The sequence below is a fragment of the Tachypleus tridentatus genome, chromosome 11 (assembly GCF_004210375.1).
Source record: "Tachypleus tridentatus isolate NWPU-2018 chromosome 11, ASM421037v1, whole genome shotgun sequence".
NCBI classification, from domain to species: Eukaryota; Metazoa; Arthropoda; class Merostomata; order Xiphosura; family Limulidae; genus Tachypleus; species Tachypleus tridentatus.
Window position 1 is genome coordinate 42327503 of NC_134835.1, and position 17423 is coordinate 42344925.

The following is a 17423-nucleotide window of genomic DNA, read 5'->3' on the forward strand; positions in this document are numbered from 1 at the left end:
GTGACGAGAACGCACATGAACAATCGGAATTCCTAGAAAACACGACGAAACTTTCGTAACATTCAACTAGAACAGCCATTTGACATTTCAATAAAAACAAGAGATACTCATTGTGGTCAGGAATTTTGTTTGTTACGGCTAAACCTCTGCAAGACACAAACACTACCAGGATCTCAACCTATAGGAGAGATCTCGAATCTAATAGGAATTTGTGTGTATTAATATTTACTACAGTTAAATATATCAAGATCACAACCACTGTAATAAAGTGCATTCATATGAAATATGTCGATTAGTATTTACTTTTCAAAAATCGTTTTACAAGGTGAAGCCACCACTGCTAGCTGGATAGAACATACTTAACATAATGTCATTTTTGTCATATACGCACATAGAATACAGATCCTACTCAAGGGCTTTAGGTAACTACAATCTTACTCTTAATAATTTTACAATGTCTAACAGGTAAACGTTTGCCGTAAAATTATGAACAATATCATACAATACTTACTAGATGTTATAAAGTGTACAACTATAAAAGGTGATATAGTAATACATGGAGCGTGAGACGTGAAACACAATTAATATCTACATGATAATACCGCGACACATGGTGCGTGAGATTAGTTTGTTTTATTAATTTCACGCAAAGCTACACGAGGGCTATCTGCGCTAGCTGTCCCTAATTTAGCAGTGTAAAACAAGAGGGTTTGGTTTAAAATTCGCGCAAAGCTACACAATGGTTATCTGCGCTAGTCGTACCTAATTTTGCAGTGTAAGATTAGAAGGAAGGCAACTACTCATCAACACCTACCGCCATCTCTTTAGCTACTCTTTTTCCAATGAATAGTGGGATTGACCGTCACATAATAACGCCCCCATTGCTGAAAAGGTGAGTATATTTAGTGTGACGAGAATTCGAACCCGCGACCCTTAGATTATGAGTCGAATGCCTTAACCATCTAGCCATGCTGGGCTCGGTACGTGAGGCCTCAAACTCTGTTAATAACTACACGATAATACTATGACACATGGTACATCTGGCTTCAAAAACCACTAAACAACATACACATGGTAATGATTATGCAGTAGTTGACATTACGTCCAAAAACTGTTATAAAGTACAGAATCTATAAGGGTTGTACAATAATACACACTATATCTGGCTTCAAACACTGATATAAGTTTGCCTAACTGGTAGTAGTAACATATGTAACGTCAAACACCATCTGTTTTTACATTCATGACTCGGTGAAGAAAAATATGTTGGAAAATCGTTAAGATCTAATAAATAAGTATTTATTACTGTAACATTGTTTTATACATTCGCCCGAATATCTGTGAAACTAATAAACTTTTTCCGTGATGACGAGAAAACCCACTTGTAGAGAAAATTATATATGTAAAGCCGGCTGGTATGGGTAGAGAAAGCACTATCCATGCCAACCATTTTTACATATATAATGGTAAACTTTTCGTGCCTACCTCTCGTTAACTGAATACAATACTAAATACTGTAAACCATGTTACGTCATGTTTATGTAAATGTCTGTTGAGATCATTAATTCTGTTAGTGATTAGTTTCTAATATTAACAGTTTTAATAGAATAATCCAACCCCTCCACTTTAGTTCCATTTTATTAATACCAGTGACTTTTTCCTGGAATACTCCAAGTTTTTGACAAAAAACCCGGGAACTATTTGTTAGGTTTTACTGTGTACAACACTAAGTCCTCAGTTTCACTTTGTTATTAGGTTTTTGCCTGTATATTTATGTTTGGTTAAAATCAACTTTTTGCTCCCAAGTCATACTTACATAACCTCCCAAGTCATACTTACATAACGTATTTGTCTTCCAGACACCATACTTCTGGCCTTCCAATCACCAACCAGACAATACTGATTACGGTAAGTGTTGTTTTTTGCTATTGTTTGTTGGTTTTTGTTTTCTTGGAAACACTTGCAAAAACCAAATAAATATATCTTTGAAAGGTCAAAATAAAACTTTGCTGTTTCTTGCAATTTGAAAAATATGCAACACAGATGTTTTGGATATTATATCTTGTAAAGTTGTGATTTCACAGTTTTCATGTTCAAATAATTATACGTATCTTTCTAACAGATGTTTTCAACTCCTTAAAAGGAAGTTGGTCAACATTCATATACCCACTAAGTTAAGTTATAGTTTTTAGTCAGCAGATTGTCCAAAAGCAGTCTGTTGTATTTCGTTTTTAGCACAAAGTGTTATAATGGGCTGTCTGCGTTGTGTTCGTTGCGGGAATTGAACATTGAATTGAAGGATTCCAAACCTTGAAAATTATCACCGAGCTACTGGTGAACAAATCCACTGTGTAAAACAAAACACAGATGTATAATTAACATTGTTTCAGCTGGGTTTTTCTTATTGTTTGCAAGGAAAACATACTCTTTAAAAATACCACTAATATTGTGAGACCATTACGCTTAAGATATCTTTTGTAAACAAATGTTTCAAGTTACAAATAATATAAAGTATATTATTTTACTAGTTTATCTAGATGCTTATATGTGTCGGTAGTTATATAAGATAAGTATGTTTTTAATAGTTCGTAATGTTTAGTTTTCTTTCTGATACTTTTCTATCTTGTCTGACGGTTGTCATGAAGAAACTGGAAATGAAGTTAGACCTGTTTTTCAGTGGTATTGATTGTTGTAACACACTCTGAACCTAAAGTTTTGAGTAGAGAAAATATATATCGGAATGACAGATACCCTTTGTACTCTTTATCTATGCCACTGACGAAGAATTGAAAGTCCGGCCTTACAATGGTCAGAAAAGTAATAACCAGACGTCCAAGTAAGCCAAACCAAGATTAGCATCGAAGTAACTCATTTGTACTGACTATAGGAATTTGTCAAACCTAAAATTATTTAGAACACGGAACAAGGTGTAAGTGAATTTTGGCTGAACATTTCGAATCCGAGACGAGATGAATGCCTCAGTAAAGTGCTTAGATTAAAAAAAAAACGAATTTGGACTCCGTCAGATATAAAAAAAACTGCTTAGTGTAGGTCGTATTAATTAATTAAAATGTGAGTTAATATTTCATGATTTTAGTGTGTGTTTAATAATAAGAGAAATAAAAGCAGACGATCATTGGAAGTCGTGTTTATAATTCATTGATCTGAAGCTATTGAACGTCGCGTGAAATTTTCTGATGTCGAGAATATAGAGATATCTAGAGCGCAAGTAGATAATGTATAAATGTATAAATAGTGTGAGACGAGCGGGAACAGCAAACACAAAGAGCAGACGAGAATGCAAAGTGATGGAAAGTAAAAGTTCGGTCAAGAAAAGTTAAACGTAAAGTTAACTGCCGTAGGAGTAAAAGGCCTAACGATTAATATATTAGATAAAACTAATAGTTTTAAGAGATAAGAAGTATAATTTATTTCGTCAAAGTGAGTTCTAAAGTAATAGAACCAGCTTAAGTGCACTTTGGCAAAAGGAACAGATAATTACTGAAAGACCAGTATACGACTGTGGTAATTCGCGCTATAATTGTAAGTGAACTATACAAGGAATACTGGTGCGATAGAAATAGAGAAAGGTAGTTTGGCTTGTGAACTGAAATTCTAAAGCAATTGTATAGGCATAAGTGAACTTTTGACAAAAGGAAAACTATACAGTGTTTGTAACATGCGTATGAACTCCATAGTGTAAGGAATTTATTGTGCATACGTTTAACTAGTTTTGAATGTATATATGTATGTATTTTGAAAACACATGGAGTGTGTGCTGTTCGTTTATATTTGAATTTATCGCCAACAAATCAGACACCTACTGTAGAAAAACCCTTAGCTCCACACCCATATTATTTGACCTACTTACTAAATACTATTACTACATATAATATTAAGAATAATAACCCTACTTTATTTCGACAGGCTCACTACGTTGAAATGGAAATTTAATCACTTGTTAGCATTGTGTATGGATGGAAATGTTTGTCGTTAATATAGTAGAGAATATAGCCTGGTAATTGATAATCTGGAATTGGCCATAAATCCTAAAATCTCAACTTTTTAGCTTATACTGTTTAATAACTAGTTTGGTTTACTTTATTCTTAATTTGTAAATGTGGGACATTTAACAGCAGGAACCACAGTGTGATTTCAAATAGTACATCATATAGAGATATGGGAGACTAATAAGGACATAAAAAAAGGAGGAACAGAAGTTTCACTAGATTTGAGTGTTTATATTTGAAAATAAATTAACGTGTGGTATGAATAAATTTGGCATAACACCTTACTAACACAACGGGCGTTTTTAACCAACCCCTACTAAACCTCTGTTAGCAAAATATTTCATGAAGGAACTATTCAATTGTAAAGCATAGCTTATTTAATCCAGTGGTCTAAATGAAGGATGAATAGCGTATTTCAGAATTTTTTAGATTTTAGGAAATGACCCACATGTGATAACTTGTAAGATTTTTCATATTATTTTTTGCCCTTTGAATTCGTTGCTTTTACTGGCAGGTATATCTTAAGAAGTCACTCAGATATACCCTTCTATACCAGTTGTTGATTTTTACTAAATTATATTCGCCGTTATAAATTATTTAATATGTGGTTTCGTACTTTAGGCAGAAAGGCTCTTAAACGTTTCAGTTTACGATGGGGAAGAAATTGTAGTGGCTTATGTTAACATGTTATGTCATTCAAAATCTTGGTTGACCATGACTCGTTGAAGAATGATAGTTGCTGGGCTCCAACTATATAAAAGTTCCCTTTCTATAAAAAGGTTTTTCAGGAGAATAATACAATAATGTTTTTAGCTTCGTTTCTAAACCTTTAAAAATGAGTACATCTAGACCCAGGCATTAATAAATCGCATAAGACGACTACAAATACAAATACTGTTAAGACCTTAACAAACATCACCAGTGGAGAAGTAGTCAAACACAGAATCATACATCTGAAGAGGACAGAAAAGCCAAGGTCTCCAACTGGCACGTGGAAATGGAGGAAGGACAAGCAATATTAGTGAGGAGTTAAAAAAATTGGTAGTCAAACACAACTCGTACATCTGAAGAGGACAGAAGAACCAAGATTTTGAACTAGTGCAGTGGAAATAAAGGGAAGTGACCACAAATTCCACTTGACTGGCTATAAAGTTTTTGAATTCATAGATGTCTTACTTTTTAGCATATTGCGTTCAAAATAATAAAACAAACTGAAAACGCTCCTAAATCCTCAATGAGGAGGATACCTTAACGTCTAAGAACCAATTGTATAGCTTTCAGAGAAGAACTTCCTCGCACAACTTTACAAGTGCTGTATTATTTGTGAATGGATAAGTTGGTTGGGAAAAGGTGAAATAAAATAAAATATTATTTTGTAATAATAGTTTTAACAATAAACTTTTGATTTATGTTTTATTTAAAATGAACGAAGAAATGTTCGAATATAAAGAAAATTCTGCTTTCGTGTCAAATACCATGTATGGCTACGTACAGGAATCAGAACACAATCATCCATGCCTGATATTTGGTTTCAAGTAAGAAAACGTTTTGAGCAAGCGTTGAAATAACTTCGTGATATAATCGCATATGGCAACACTCGATTGGTAGCGTAGTGTTGCTATGATATTGGGCAAGAATTGGTCTAATTTTGAAGTAACTTTAGGCTTAATCACTAGAAATATAGTAACACTGATCACTTATCCTCATCGTATATGTGTCGTGGACAGAGAAGAAAGCTTTGCTATCTTTTCAGAAACTTTTTTGGGAAGTTTAATTGCATGCATAATAGTATTGGTATTGTTTATGTGCAGTCTGAAATAGAATTTTCAAACATTGTATAGTTTCATTTAATTAGAAATATTTTCCCCTCTCTTTTCCTTTTTAGCCATTTTCCTGATGAAACGAACCCTAAAAAATAAACAGAAACACGGTTTGGAGGATTACGAACAGGTGAGAAACAGTCAAGTAAAGGTGTGTTTTAATCGCTTTCTTGTTTCATTTGGATTATTTGAAAATGCAGATATTCTTTAACGTGTCGTCCGCAATATATTGAGTATTGCAGTATAATGTCTTTGAATTTAGCTTTTTAAGTAATCCATAAAACGAGAAAATGTAAAACCATAGAATATTGTACTATTATAAAGAAGTTATTGTTCCTTTATTCTGTTTTAGGTTTAATCTAGATATTTTTACTTCATCAGATATTGACGAATTATTTATTTAAATATTTGATTGTGATATATCTTTACAATAAATGACAACAGGCATCACAATTAACAGAGATTAACTTAAATAACATCATGTCCGGCATGGTCAGCTGATAAGTGTGCTCGAATCGTACTCTGATGGTCGCGGGTTCGAGTCCCTGTCACACCAAATATGCTCGCCCTTTCAGCTGTAGAGGCGTTATAATTTGACGGTCAAAGAGTGGACCAAGAGTTGGCAGTGGGTGGTGATGACTAGCTGCCTTCTCTCTAGTTTTACACTACTAACTTAGGGATGGCTAACGCAGATAGCCCTCGTGTAGCTTTGCGCGAAATTCACAACAAACCAGATCTCTCGTGTAGCTTTGCACGAAATTCAAAATAACAAAAAACATTATTTCTTGCTCCTTTCTCACAAGGAAATTCCTGATGTCTGTGATGTATTTGAACGTTGCGTTAAAAGAGTTTTGTTCGTGTATGAAATATATTTAAACAAACTAAGATTGTCTTCAATTACGTTTTCAATTATAGAATATGCTGTATCTTTCATAAGTGTAGGTGTTTCAAGTTAAATTTATACAGTATATTTAGGTATTCAGAAGAAAAACAAATTATTATTTACTAAAAAGCAACTTCTGTTCTACCTTCAATTTTATTCTGCATTTGATCAATTTTATAAGATGAAAGATTTACAATAAAAAGTGAGGTAATTTGTTCCTGTTACCCTAAGCATTGTTTTTCAATAATAAATGAAATATATTGTAACATTGTAATAATATAATATTTTTCATTTTTAGTTAATTGTGTCTAGCCATTTATTACTCTTTAGATCTATGTAATAACTTATTCGGCCCGGTTATTTATGAACATTTTTTAAAATCATATTCAAACAGTAAATTTTTATTTCTTCACAGGATGGATTTTACTTTTTATTTTTTCACACGATGGATTTTACTTGTCACTATTTTAAGTCTTAATGTTGTAATTTTTACCGAGTTTTTTCTGTTGTTATTACACTTAAGAGTATAAATTCTAAATGTTAAACCCTAAGTGGTGGATTACATTCTATTCAGGACTGATGTTTAGTTTCTTATTCTAGATGACGAGAAACCCACTTGAAATAAAAATGTATATCAGAATGGCTGGTATGGGTATTAACACTTTTTCTGACAAAGAGAGAACAACGTTTCGACACTCTTAATTCATCTTCAGATTAACCTGAAGATTAAGTTGAAAATGAACCAGGAGGATCGAAACGTTATTCTCTCCTTGTCAGTAAAAGTGTTAATACCCATACCAGCCATTGTGAGATATATTTTAGTTTCATATGTTTCATTGTTTGCTGAAACTAAAACCTGGATATAGTTTAATTAAATAGTAAAATAGTGTTATAGTGATATAATTGGTAGATACGCATTTAATCAGCATTATATATATATTATGTGTGTGTATACATACATAGATGTAAGTGTATGTATTGATTATTATGAAGGATGCTATCAAAGTAATGACTTGACATTGTCTCAAATATCCAAAGTGAATTTAATTTTCTTTTTTTGCACTAGGAGGCATTGGCACGTTTGAAGAAACTTCTTTGTCATAAGTGGGAATTTGTGTGCATGCAAGCCGAAGAACAAATCAAGTAAGATAATTATATTTTCCTATAATAGTATGTGTGTGTGTGTATGTTTCTTATAGCAAAGCCACATCTGACCATTTGCTGAAGCCCACCGAGGGAAATCGAACCCCCTGATTTTAGCGTTGTAAATCCGTAGACTTACTGCTGCACCAGTATAATAATACTGGACCCTATAATAATACTGTATTGATATTAACTTCCACTAAGAAAAAGATGATTAAGATATTCTGAGTGATAATAGACACCACCAAGAAGTAACAATATGACATTCTGTGAATATTGACACCCTGTGATTATATTAGCTATAGTAAATAGTTGATTTTTTCTTCTAATTTTCAGGATATTAAACAACAATTAGACTTGTTTTAATGTCCCGAAAATTACGTCAATCAACGTAAAATTATTAATTGAGTTTTGGGATTCCAAATATTAAGACATTAATGTTCATATAAGTTTTTTCGGTTGTTCATAGTAAGAATTTTGCTTGATACAGCTGATAAAAAGCATGTGTGAATTAAACAAAACAAAAATCATAGTTGTTTCTAATATTTAAGTCATTAACAGCTTTATTTAGAATTTTCCATTTTGGGCAACCTCAGTGCCATATCAAAATGTTTGGATAGCTTGTACTTATCTTTGTACAAATCATACTCTCATCAAACACAGGTATTTAATGTATTTGTAGAACACGTGTTTGTACATGGTCCAGACCTGTTGTTTTTTTTCACTGTCAAAGTGGTTAAAATTGAAATGTGAATTTTAAGACATTGATTGAGAATTACTCCTCAAATTGAATAAAATATCACGCACCTTTCCTTTCATGTTTCTGCAGACAGTTCTGACCATAACAGGTGTTTATCCTGCCATCATTTGAAGGACCAGCTCAGCAAGTGCAGATGTGATGATATTATGTCGTCAGTGTCTTAAAGCTATCACTTTAGAGAAATTCTACTAAGTTATACCAAAGGCCTCCTTGGTATACCATAGCCATGATGACTTAGCTTATTGGTGTACCATAGTATCATGGTTTAACTTATTAGTATACCATACTTATGAAGATTCAGCTCATTGGCTCATGGTTTAACCTATTCTTATAACATTGTCATTATGGCTTAGCTATTTATATATAGTCCCATTAATGATTGCAAAGCTCCTTAGTGAATGCTTTCTAGAGCCTTGACATATCAGAAGCAAAGCTTTTCAGTGTATACTTCCTAGAGTCTTGAAATATCAGAAGCAGAGCTTTTCAGTGAATACTTCCTAGAGTTTTGACATATCAGAAGCAGAGCTTCTCAGTGGATACTTCCTAGAGTTTTGACATATCAGAAGCAGAGCTTCTCAGTGGATGCTTCCTAAGTGTTGACGTATCAGAAGCAGAGCTTCTCAGTGGATACTTCCTAGAGTTTTGACGTATCAGAAGCAGAGCTTCTCAGTGGATAATTGCTAGAGTCTTGGCATATTAGAAGAAGAACTTTTTATTAAATGCTTTCTGGAGTCTTCGCGTAAAAGACAGTTATTTTTACAATCAGTGTGTCCTGATAATGAATAATGCTTCACAATACCCAAAAATAGTAACGAAATCAGTCATATCTAAATACTAACATTTTAAACATGTTTATTTCAGTCTCGCCAAGGAAAGGAAAAAAACTGACAAAATCGTATTAGACAGCCAAGAAAAAGCCTACTGGCGAGTTCACAGGCCACCGGTAAGTACCTGATGTTTGTATGTTTCAAATTAAACAGAATCTTGTCATTCTGTGTTTCAAATAAAACGTGAAATTTAATTGTTGTTTATATTTTGGGAAAGAATAATTTAATTCTACGCAAAAACAGTGAAGTTTCGTGCGTTACTAAATGCTTGTTGTCAGAATTTTATACATCACTAAGTACTAACTTTCTATTATGCAATCCTGTCACACCAAACGTGCTCGCCCTTTCAGCCGTGAGGTCATTATAATATTACAGTCCATCTCACTATTCGTTGACAAAAGAGTAGCCTAAGAGTTGGCAGTGGGTGGTGATGACTAGCTGCCTTTCTTCTAGTCTTACACTGCTAAATTAGGGACGGCTAACGCCGATAGCCCTCGTGTAGCTTTGCGCAAAATTCAAAACAACCAAACTATTATGCAACAAACAAAACTTGGAAAAGAAATCAATATACGACCAAGTAAATGTCAGTCAGAAATACAACTCCAAAACCTTGTGGTTAAGTAGACATCATAAAGTTTGCTTTTAAAAAAAAAAAGTTATAGTACATATCTCTGAAATTCCTTTTTTGCATGATATACCTTGCAAACTTATTAGTAACCTCTAATTACTACTCAAAAATTATCAATCCAGGTAAAAGTAACACTGATTAAGATTTCCAGAAATATAACACTTTAAGTATGCCAGATTGATAGCTGTGTCTGTCTGTAAATTGCATGAAAATTAAAAAAAACAAAACATTAAATAGAATAAAAGTAAAGGTTAATCAGTGTAAGGTGATATAAATATGATAGATGAGCGTTGAATAAACTGAAAGAAAACACAAAAAAGGCTTAAATTTAAACTCGCCAACAAAGTTCCTTTTATAAAGGTGCTGGACTATGAAGCCGGAAATCCATGAATCGCATCACATTGTTGTAAAATCATGCTCTCCAGTTTAGAGCTGTGTGGTCATTTATAAATATTTGTTTAATACCCCAAAATTTTACCATAAATGCTGTTGACTAACTGCTTTCACTCTATTTTAATGGTTCAAAATTAGTGACGACTGGTAAAAGTATGTCTTGCGTAAACTTGTGGAAGTATTCGATCCAATAAGTAAACCTTTTATAAATAATTTTTGTCATGCAGACCAATGAGCTATCTATGCTTTACCCAACCAGAGATTGAACCCCATTTCTGGCATTCAAAGCCCTCAAACTTTACGCTAAACCACCGGTTGAAAAATGAATTGTTCTCACAATTAATATTTTCTCGGTTAATAGTTTTTATTCGAGCATATAACATCATCGAATAATTATTAATTAAAATTTAACATCAGCTGAGTGTGAGAGACTGAATTTAACTTAGTTTATTTTAACATTTAACTTTATACAATTTTTAAAGATTTATGAATAAAAGTATTAACAACTACGAGTATATCAGACCAAAACAAACTTGTCATCCTTTAGAAAGGGAAGGTTCTACAAATTAGCTTTCGTATTTGCTAAAATATAATGCACAGACACACAACTTTGAAATGTTAAATTGAAAAAAGAATTGTTTTTTTACACATTAGCTGTATACAAAGTATCGAATAGTTTCAAAGTACAATAATCAATCATCGATCTATTAAAAATTTTTGTGTCAATTTTACAAATTTACTGTGAAGTTTATACATGGTAATACACTAAGCTAATCATTCATCTCCACATAAACTTTGTCGTCATTAGAATTGTCATTAACCATCGCATTCATCAGATTTGCTTCCTCATCTTCTGATTTCCACAGCAAGTCATCATCTGTTCCGTTCATTGCACTAGATATGCAACCTCTTTTTAAGCCTTTAATGATGCGTTAATGATTTTCAGTGTTATCTTCAAGTAAAATACCTAAAAAAAATTTAACGCGTGTGAATGTGATGCACAAGTAGTTTTTCTGAAGGTATTTGGAAGAAAAACTCCACATTATATTCAGGCAGATACAGTAACTATAAAGGTTGCCCAAGTTTGAAATAAAGTGATTTTAGAAAGCTTAAGTGTTCATGTATGTTTTTATTAAATATAAAGCTACATATGAGCTCTCTGTTCTCCACCCACTGCTGGTTTCGAAATCTGTTTAGCATTGTTATTTGTGAGACTTAACATTGAACCTCCGGGGGCGTGTTCGTGTAAAGAAACTTAATTTAAGATTTGTATGAAAAAAAACGTATAGATTAACAATTGTTGAATGCCCATCATAAAAGTACACATTAATAATTAGATCAGTCCTAGCTGCAATATTGAACAATTTACAAAATTGATTTTATTTTAATTTCACCATTTAATTTGTATACAATTATAATTATAGTTTTCCGTATAATATACACTTTAATTAATATCTAGAGCTTAAAAGCGTTCCTTCAGTAACAGATGGGCTTGTCAGGCCTAATAATTAGAGTACCGGTCTTCATTCTGGAAGACCCAATATTTGAATTCGTTATATGCTACTTGATTAACACGCTCTGTATTTTCATTGGTTGAAGATAGTCGTTTCCACTGCGGTGCTATTGATTGATCGCCTTTCATCTGATCGGTAATTGCCAGCTGACTTAGTCACGTGTTACGCGAAGTACATGTAGGTTGAAAGCACCAAATACTAGCAACAGATATGTTTCAATGACAACTAGCCTTTTGATCAATAACTGTATCCTGATTGAAATGAAAACATATGAAATAAACGGCTTGCAGTGACCAAAATTTCAACTGTTTATTTACAGCCAGGAATATTTAGTTGTTTGGAAAGAAGCCCAGTAGCTAATAAACAAACAACTAGAAAAGCTAAGACCAAGGAAGAATTAAAGAAGCAGGTAATGCTGTGCCGTTTGAATTAATAACATGTTTTAAAATAGTACATATATATCTATATGGAACTAAATGTCATATGTTCTAATACATTATATATAATTTTAGTCTAAACAAGTAGCTTCTAAGAAATATTTCTGTGATTAATTATTCCATCGTATACCATACTAGTTTGTTATTTGAGTATAATTGTTATAATTCTTAACTTACTTGTTATATATTTATTATGACTTGTTTTTCAGTTCAGTCACACCATGACTGCTATTCTTTTTTCATTATTAATAAACTGATTTTTCTTTTCATAGATTGAATTCCTCAAGCAGTATATCTGTAAACCCAGAACAAGACTTCGTCAAGTTGTTGAGAGGTTAGGTTTTCTTTTTCACTGTAAACCTTATTTTTCAAAAATTCAATCAAGGACTTACTCTATAAAATGCATATTTCTAACAAATCAACTATTACTGTGTCAAACATTTCAAATGTTTATTATGTGCACACGTTAATTATCATTTAAGTACACTGTTGTTATTTTAAAGAATGTGTTGTTTTTCATTTAAGTACACTGTTGTTATTTTAAAGAAGACATTTTACGTTTTTCTTATCTAGAAATATGTACTGTAATTGTATCTGTGATACTTTTTCTGGAAAATTAATTATTCCAAAATAGTTATTTGTCTATTTATTTGATCAGCACAAAGCTATGAAATGAACTATATACTCTGCCCACCGTGGGTATTGGAACCCGATTTTAACATGATAAGCCATGAGATTTGCCCCTGAATTACTGGGTGGCAAAATGTACTAAAACGAAAGTGAAAAGTTAAGAAACGATTACAAATCATTTTGTCTAAGATGCCATAAATGGATAGTTGGAGTTAACTATTAACAAATATATTTGGTTGTTGTCAAGTGCAATGGGGCCTGGCATGGCCAGATGGCTAAAGCACTCGACCCGTAATCGCCCTTTCAGCCATGGGAGCATTATAATGTGGCAGTCAATCCCACTATACATTGGTAAAAGAGTAGCCCAAGAGCTGGCGGTGGGTGGTGATGACTAGCTCCCTTCCCTCTAGTCTTACATTGCTAAATTACAGATGGCTAATGCAGATAGCCCTTGAATAGCTTTGCACTAAATTCAAAACAAAACAAACAAGTGCATTGGGCTATGTTTTATAAACCAACAACAAGAATATAACCTGGATTTTTGTTTGTTTTTAGACCATGCCATCAAATAAAGACCAGCCAAAAATTATTTATTCAAAATTTAACCTGTGCTTCGTGGGGAGTCATCTCTTAATTGTGTAGCTGAGGTGTGATATACCACTTGCTAGTGCATAGTTATGATTATGAAACATTTATTTAAGACATGACTTGTTACTTTTGGAAATTAGGTAATTATTTGTTTACTATGTGACATATAGTGGTCGTGAAATTAAGTATTTGTTGGAGATGTTTTAGATGGCACTTCAAGTGCCACTTAGTGCTGTGACTCAAGTGTTTGATATCACTCGAGTTGTGATGTTCGAAGTACTGTAATGTTTCAGAATATTAACTGGTGTGTATGATGTATTGTATAGATTAATTTTACTTAACTTGAACATAACATTTTTAGTTTCATTAGATCCGTATTAAAAAGACTAATGAACCGTTTCCACAGGGTTATTTGATACTTAGTATGTGGTTGTTACTTCAGTCTCAAATATATCAACAGTGAGCCTTGAACGTTTTATTTGACATTTTTCATGCAGCTCCTATTTTCACCAATTAAGTATTTTTTCATTAAAAAGTATGTATTTAATATTCATTATTAATAAAATCAAAGGCAAAAAATAATTTTTCTTTTCTTTTGTACTAATAACATGTTCAAATCTTATTTAACTGGAAGAAGTGATAGAAAATGTATTTTCTTGTACTTTTGCGATATTTCACTTTTATGATGCATAAGAATTCATTCAGGAATTTGTTTTCAAGGAATTTTGATATTTTCTTCATAGTTTAATTCATCGGTACAAGGAATATGCTGATTTCGATCCATTTATATCGGGTGCTCAGCCATCAAATCCTTGGATATCTGACGACACCACACTTTGGAATCTAAACAATGATTTGTAAGAGCTTTATCAATTGAACATTAAGTGCTAATGTCTAGCATATATAGAGGTCTTTGAAACGTAAGAGGCCTAATGTGAGTTAAGCGTAGTATATGATAAATAATGCAAGTCATAAATCATTTCATATTTTTCTAAAGACATTCTCGATATTTTAAATAATCCAGTTCATAAGGAATGTAATGTTCCACTGTTTCGTCTTATATTTTAGTAATTTATATTATTGTTCTTGGAAAGTGTTCAAATTCACTTTTCAAATACCAGTTGGTGAATATGTTAATAAAAGCTTTGAGTGGCCCATATTTCTGTATGCAATATTTGGAACTAATCTTATTTGAATACTTCTCGAATTTCATGTAAAATTATTCCAATGATATTTAGGCCCGGCATGGCCAAGCGCGTTAGGCGTGAGACTCGTAATCCGAGGGTCGCGGGTTCGCGCCCCCGTCGCGCTAAACTTGCTCGGCCTCCCAGCCGTGGGGGCGTATAATGTGATGATCAATCCCACTATTCGTTGGTAAAAGAGTAGCCCAAGAGTTGGCGGTGGGTGGTGATGACTAGCTGCCTTCCCTCTAGTCTTACACTGCTAAATTAGGGACGGCTAGCACAGGTAGCCCTCGAGTAGCTTTGTGCGAAATTCAAAAACAAAAAAAAACAAACCAATGATATTAAAAAGATATGAGTTTAAAAAATAAAAGGACCCTTTTGTAGAAAATTCATCTTAGTTTCGAATAAATTTTGGGACAAAACGACGATTATTAAGCCTAAATATGTTTAGTTACATAGCCCAATTAGTCTAAGAGATGTTTTGGGCTACTCAAGTAATGTATCTCAGTTCTAAAGTCAGAAAACATTAAGATTCTTCTAAAGAAACTTCAACTGTTTCTGTGTTTTCTCTCATCAGTGGAAAATTCGTCATTAATTAGTAACCAATTGTTCAGTTTTTTTTTAAAGAATATGTCACTTGCATGCTTCTATGAACAACAGATATTGAAGTTCACAGTGAAATAGTAAGACAAATTTATCACTGTTCGAAAAATCATTAGCTGCTTGTGTTTAAAGTCGTCACGTTTTGTCCATAACTTTTATGTTATGTCGTTAAGTGTTCAGTATGAAACTGATGCCCTAAAACATGGACAACTAATGTTTGTTAAGAACAGTAGCAACAGCTTTCACTTTTAACTCCTTTAAATTCATTTTATCCATTACATTTGAAGAAAATCCATTTCCACTTGGTAACTACCCTATTTGTAAACTAAAACTGTTTTAATTCTAGGCAACTTCCATCCTGCCATAATTTACATTTGTGTCTCCTAGTCCTAATATTCTCACAATGAAGTATGACAAATAGAATGAACCAACACTATTAATTCCCTTAACAGTCTTAAACATCTCATTCAAGTCCCTTCTAGTTTTTCCTTCTTCAAGAAAAAACAAATGGAGAGATCTTAACTTGCCTTCATATAAAATTATTTCAACCCAACCCAGGAATCACCCTAGTAGCCCTTCTTTGAACCCTTTCCAACAGTTTTGACCTTTTTAAGGTAAAGCGCCTAAGACTGAACACAATACATCGAATGAGCCTTAACCAGTGTTTGTAACTTGTAAGCCTTTATGCTTATATTCAATAATTTTGTAGATACAGTCTAAAATTATGTTTGTCCTACCACAAGCAACAGCACACTGCTTAGATGGCTTAAGAGACTGATCAACTAAAATATCAGGATCCTTTACTTTTATAACACCATTAACATTTTATTCATCAAATTATGCTTATAATTTAAATTGTATTAAACCACATGCATTACTTTTCATTTATTATAATTAAAATGCATCTATTTATCTGCCAACTCAACAAACCAGTTACATTTTGTGTTAAAGCAACAACATCCTTCTTACAATCCCTGATGCTAAAACCTTAATACCATCAGTTAACTTAAGTAGTGTTTTGAGCATTCCTTCATCTTTGTCATTTTCGTCAGTTAAAAATTACAAAGGTTCTAACAAGGAGACCTGAAGAATCCCACTCGTGACATTATCCAGTTTGGCCAGACTCCATTTATAACAATCCTCTGTTTTTTTCCACATAGTGACTTTTCTGTCTATTGGACTAGCTTATCTCCCACACCTATAGAGCTAATATTAACAATATTTGTATGAGACCCTTATCAAATGATTTCCGAAAATCCAGATACACCAAGTTAAAACTTTACCTTCATCAACATAAGCAGTAATCACTTCAAAAAATAACAAAAGAGTAGTAAGGCATGATTTTTCTCTAGAGAAACCATGCTAACCCTCCAACAAAATTTCTGACTTAATCAGATGACTTTGCAAACTATCTGTTATAAGACTCTTAAAAACTTTTTGTCACCATGATTTAGGACTATTAGGCTTATAATTACCAGAATAATGTTATTGCTTCCCATGGAAAAAAGAAATAACATTAGCTAACTTCCAATCCTTTAGCACCTGTACACTATTCAAGGACTAATTAAAAAATAAATAAATAATAGCAAGCCATTCACATGTCTTGCTGTTAATCTTCAAAACCCTTGAGGAAATATTATGTAAGCCATGTGACGTATCATTCTTTTAAACCTCCCAATTTTGTGTTAATAAATTCAGAGTGATGTGATCATCTTGTACTATCATGTTTCCATCTAGTAACTGTTCAGGATAAGGAATATTGTTTAAATCTTTACTAGTAAAAAGTGACTTGAAAAAAAAGTAGAATTTATTAACACAACCATCTCATAATCATCATGAATGAGCTTTCCTTTATCATTCGTTAAATGACTCCACCCTAATCCTAATATTTTGTGTACTCTAAATGTATTTTAAGAAATCTTTTCTGTTAATATTTACATTTTCAGTCAATCTTTCCTCATGTATTATAAACGTTTTTGGTAATTCTGTAATTTTTCCATTCA

The 17423-nt window shown here is 32.7% G+C and overlaps 1 protein-coding gene across 2 annotated transcripts in view; it reads left to right on the top strand.

Annotated features, from left to right (window-relative positions):
* The window catches only part of LOC143232032 (regulator of G-protein signaling 7-like), a 98228-nt gene that overhangs the window by 69042 nt on the left and 11763 nt on the right, over nucleotides 1-17423 (top strand). For both annotated transcript variants that reach the window (XM_076467030.1, XM_076467032.1), the window contains 7 exons: nucleotides 1860-1908; nucleotides 5896-5960; nucleotides 7780-7856; nucleotides 9478-9559; nucleotides 12298-12387; nucleotides 12688-12749; nucleotides 14377-14490. In XM_076467030.1, coding sequence (XP_076323145.1) covers nucleotides 1860-1908; nucleotides 5896-5960; nucleotides 7780-7856; nucleotides 9478-9559; nucleotides 12298-12387; nucleotides 12688-12749; nucleotides 14377-14490 — 539 coding nt within the window. The remainder of the gene's footprint in view (nucleotides 1-1859; nucleotides 1909-5895; nucleotides 5961-7779; nucleotides 7857-9477; nucleotides 9560-12297; nucleotides 12388-12687; nucleotides 12750-14376; nucleotides 14491-17423) is intronic.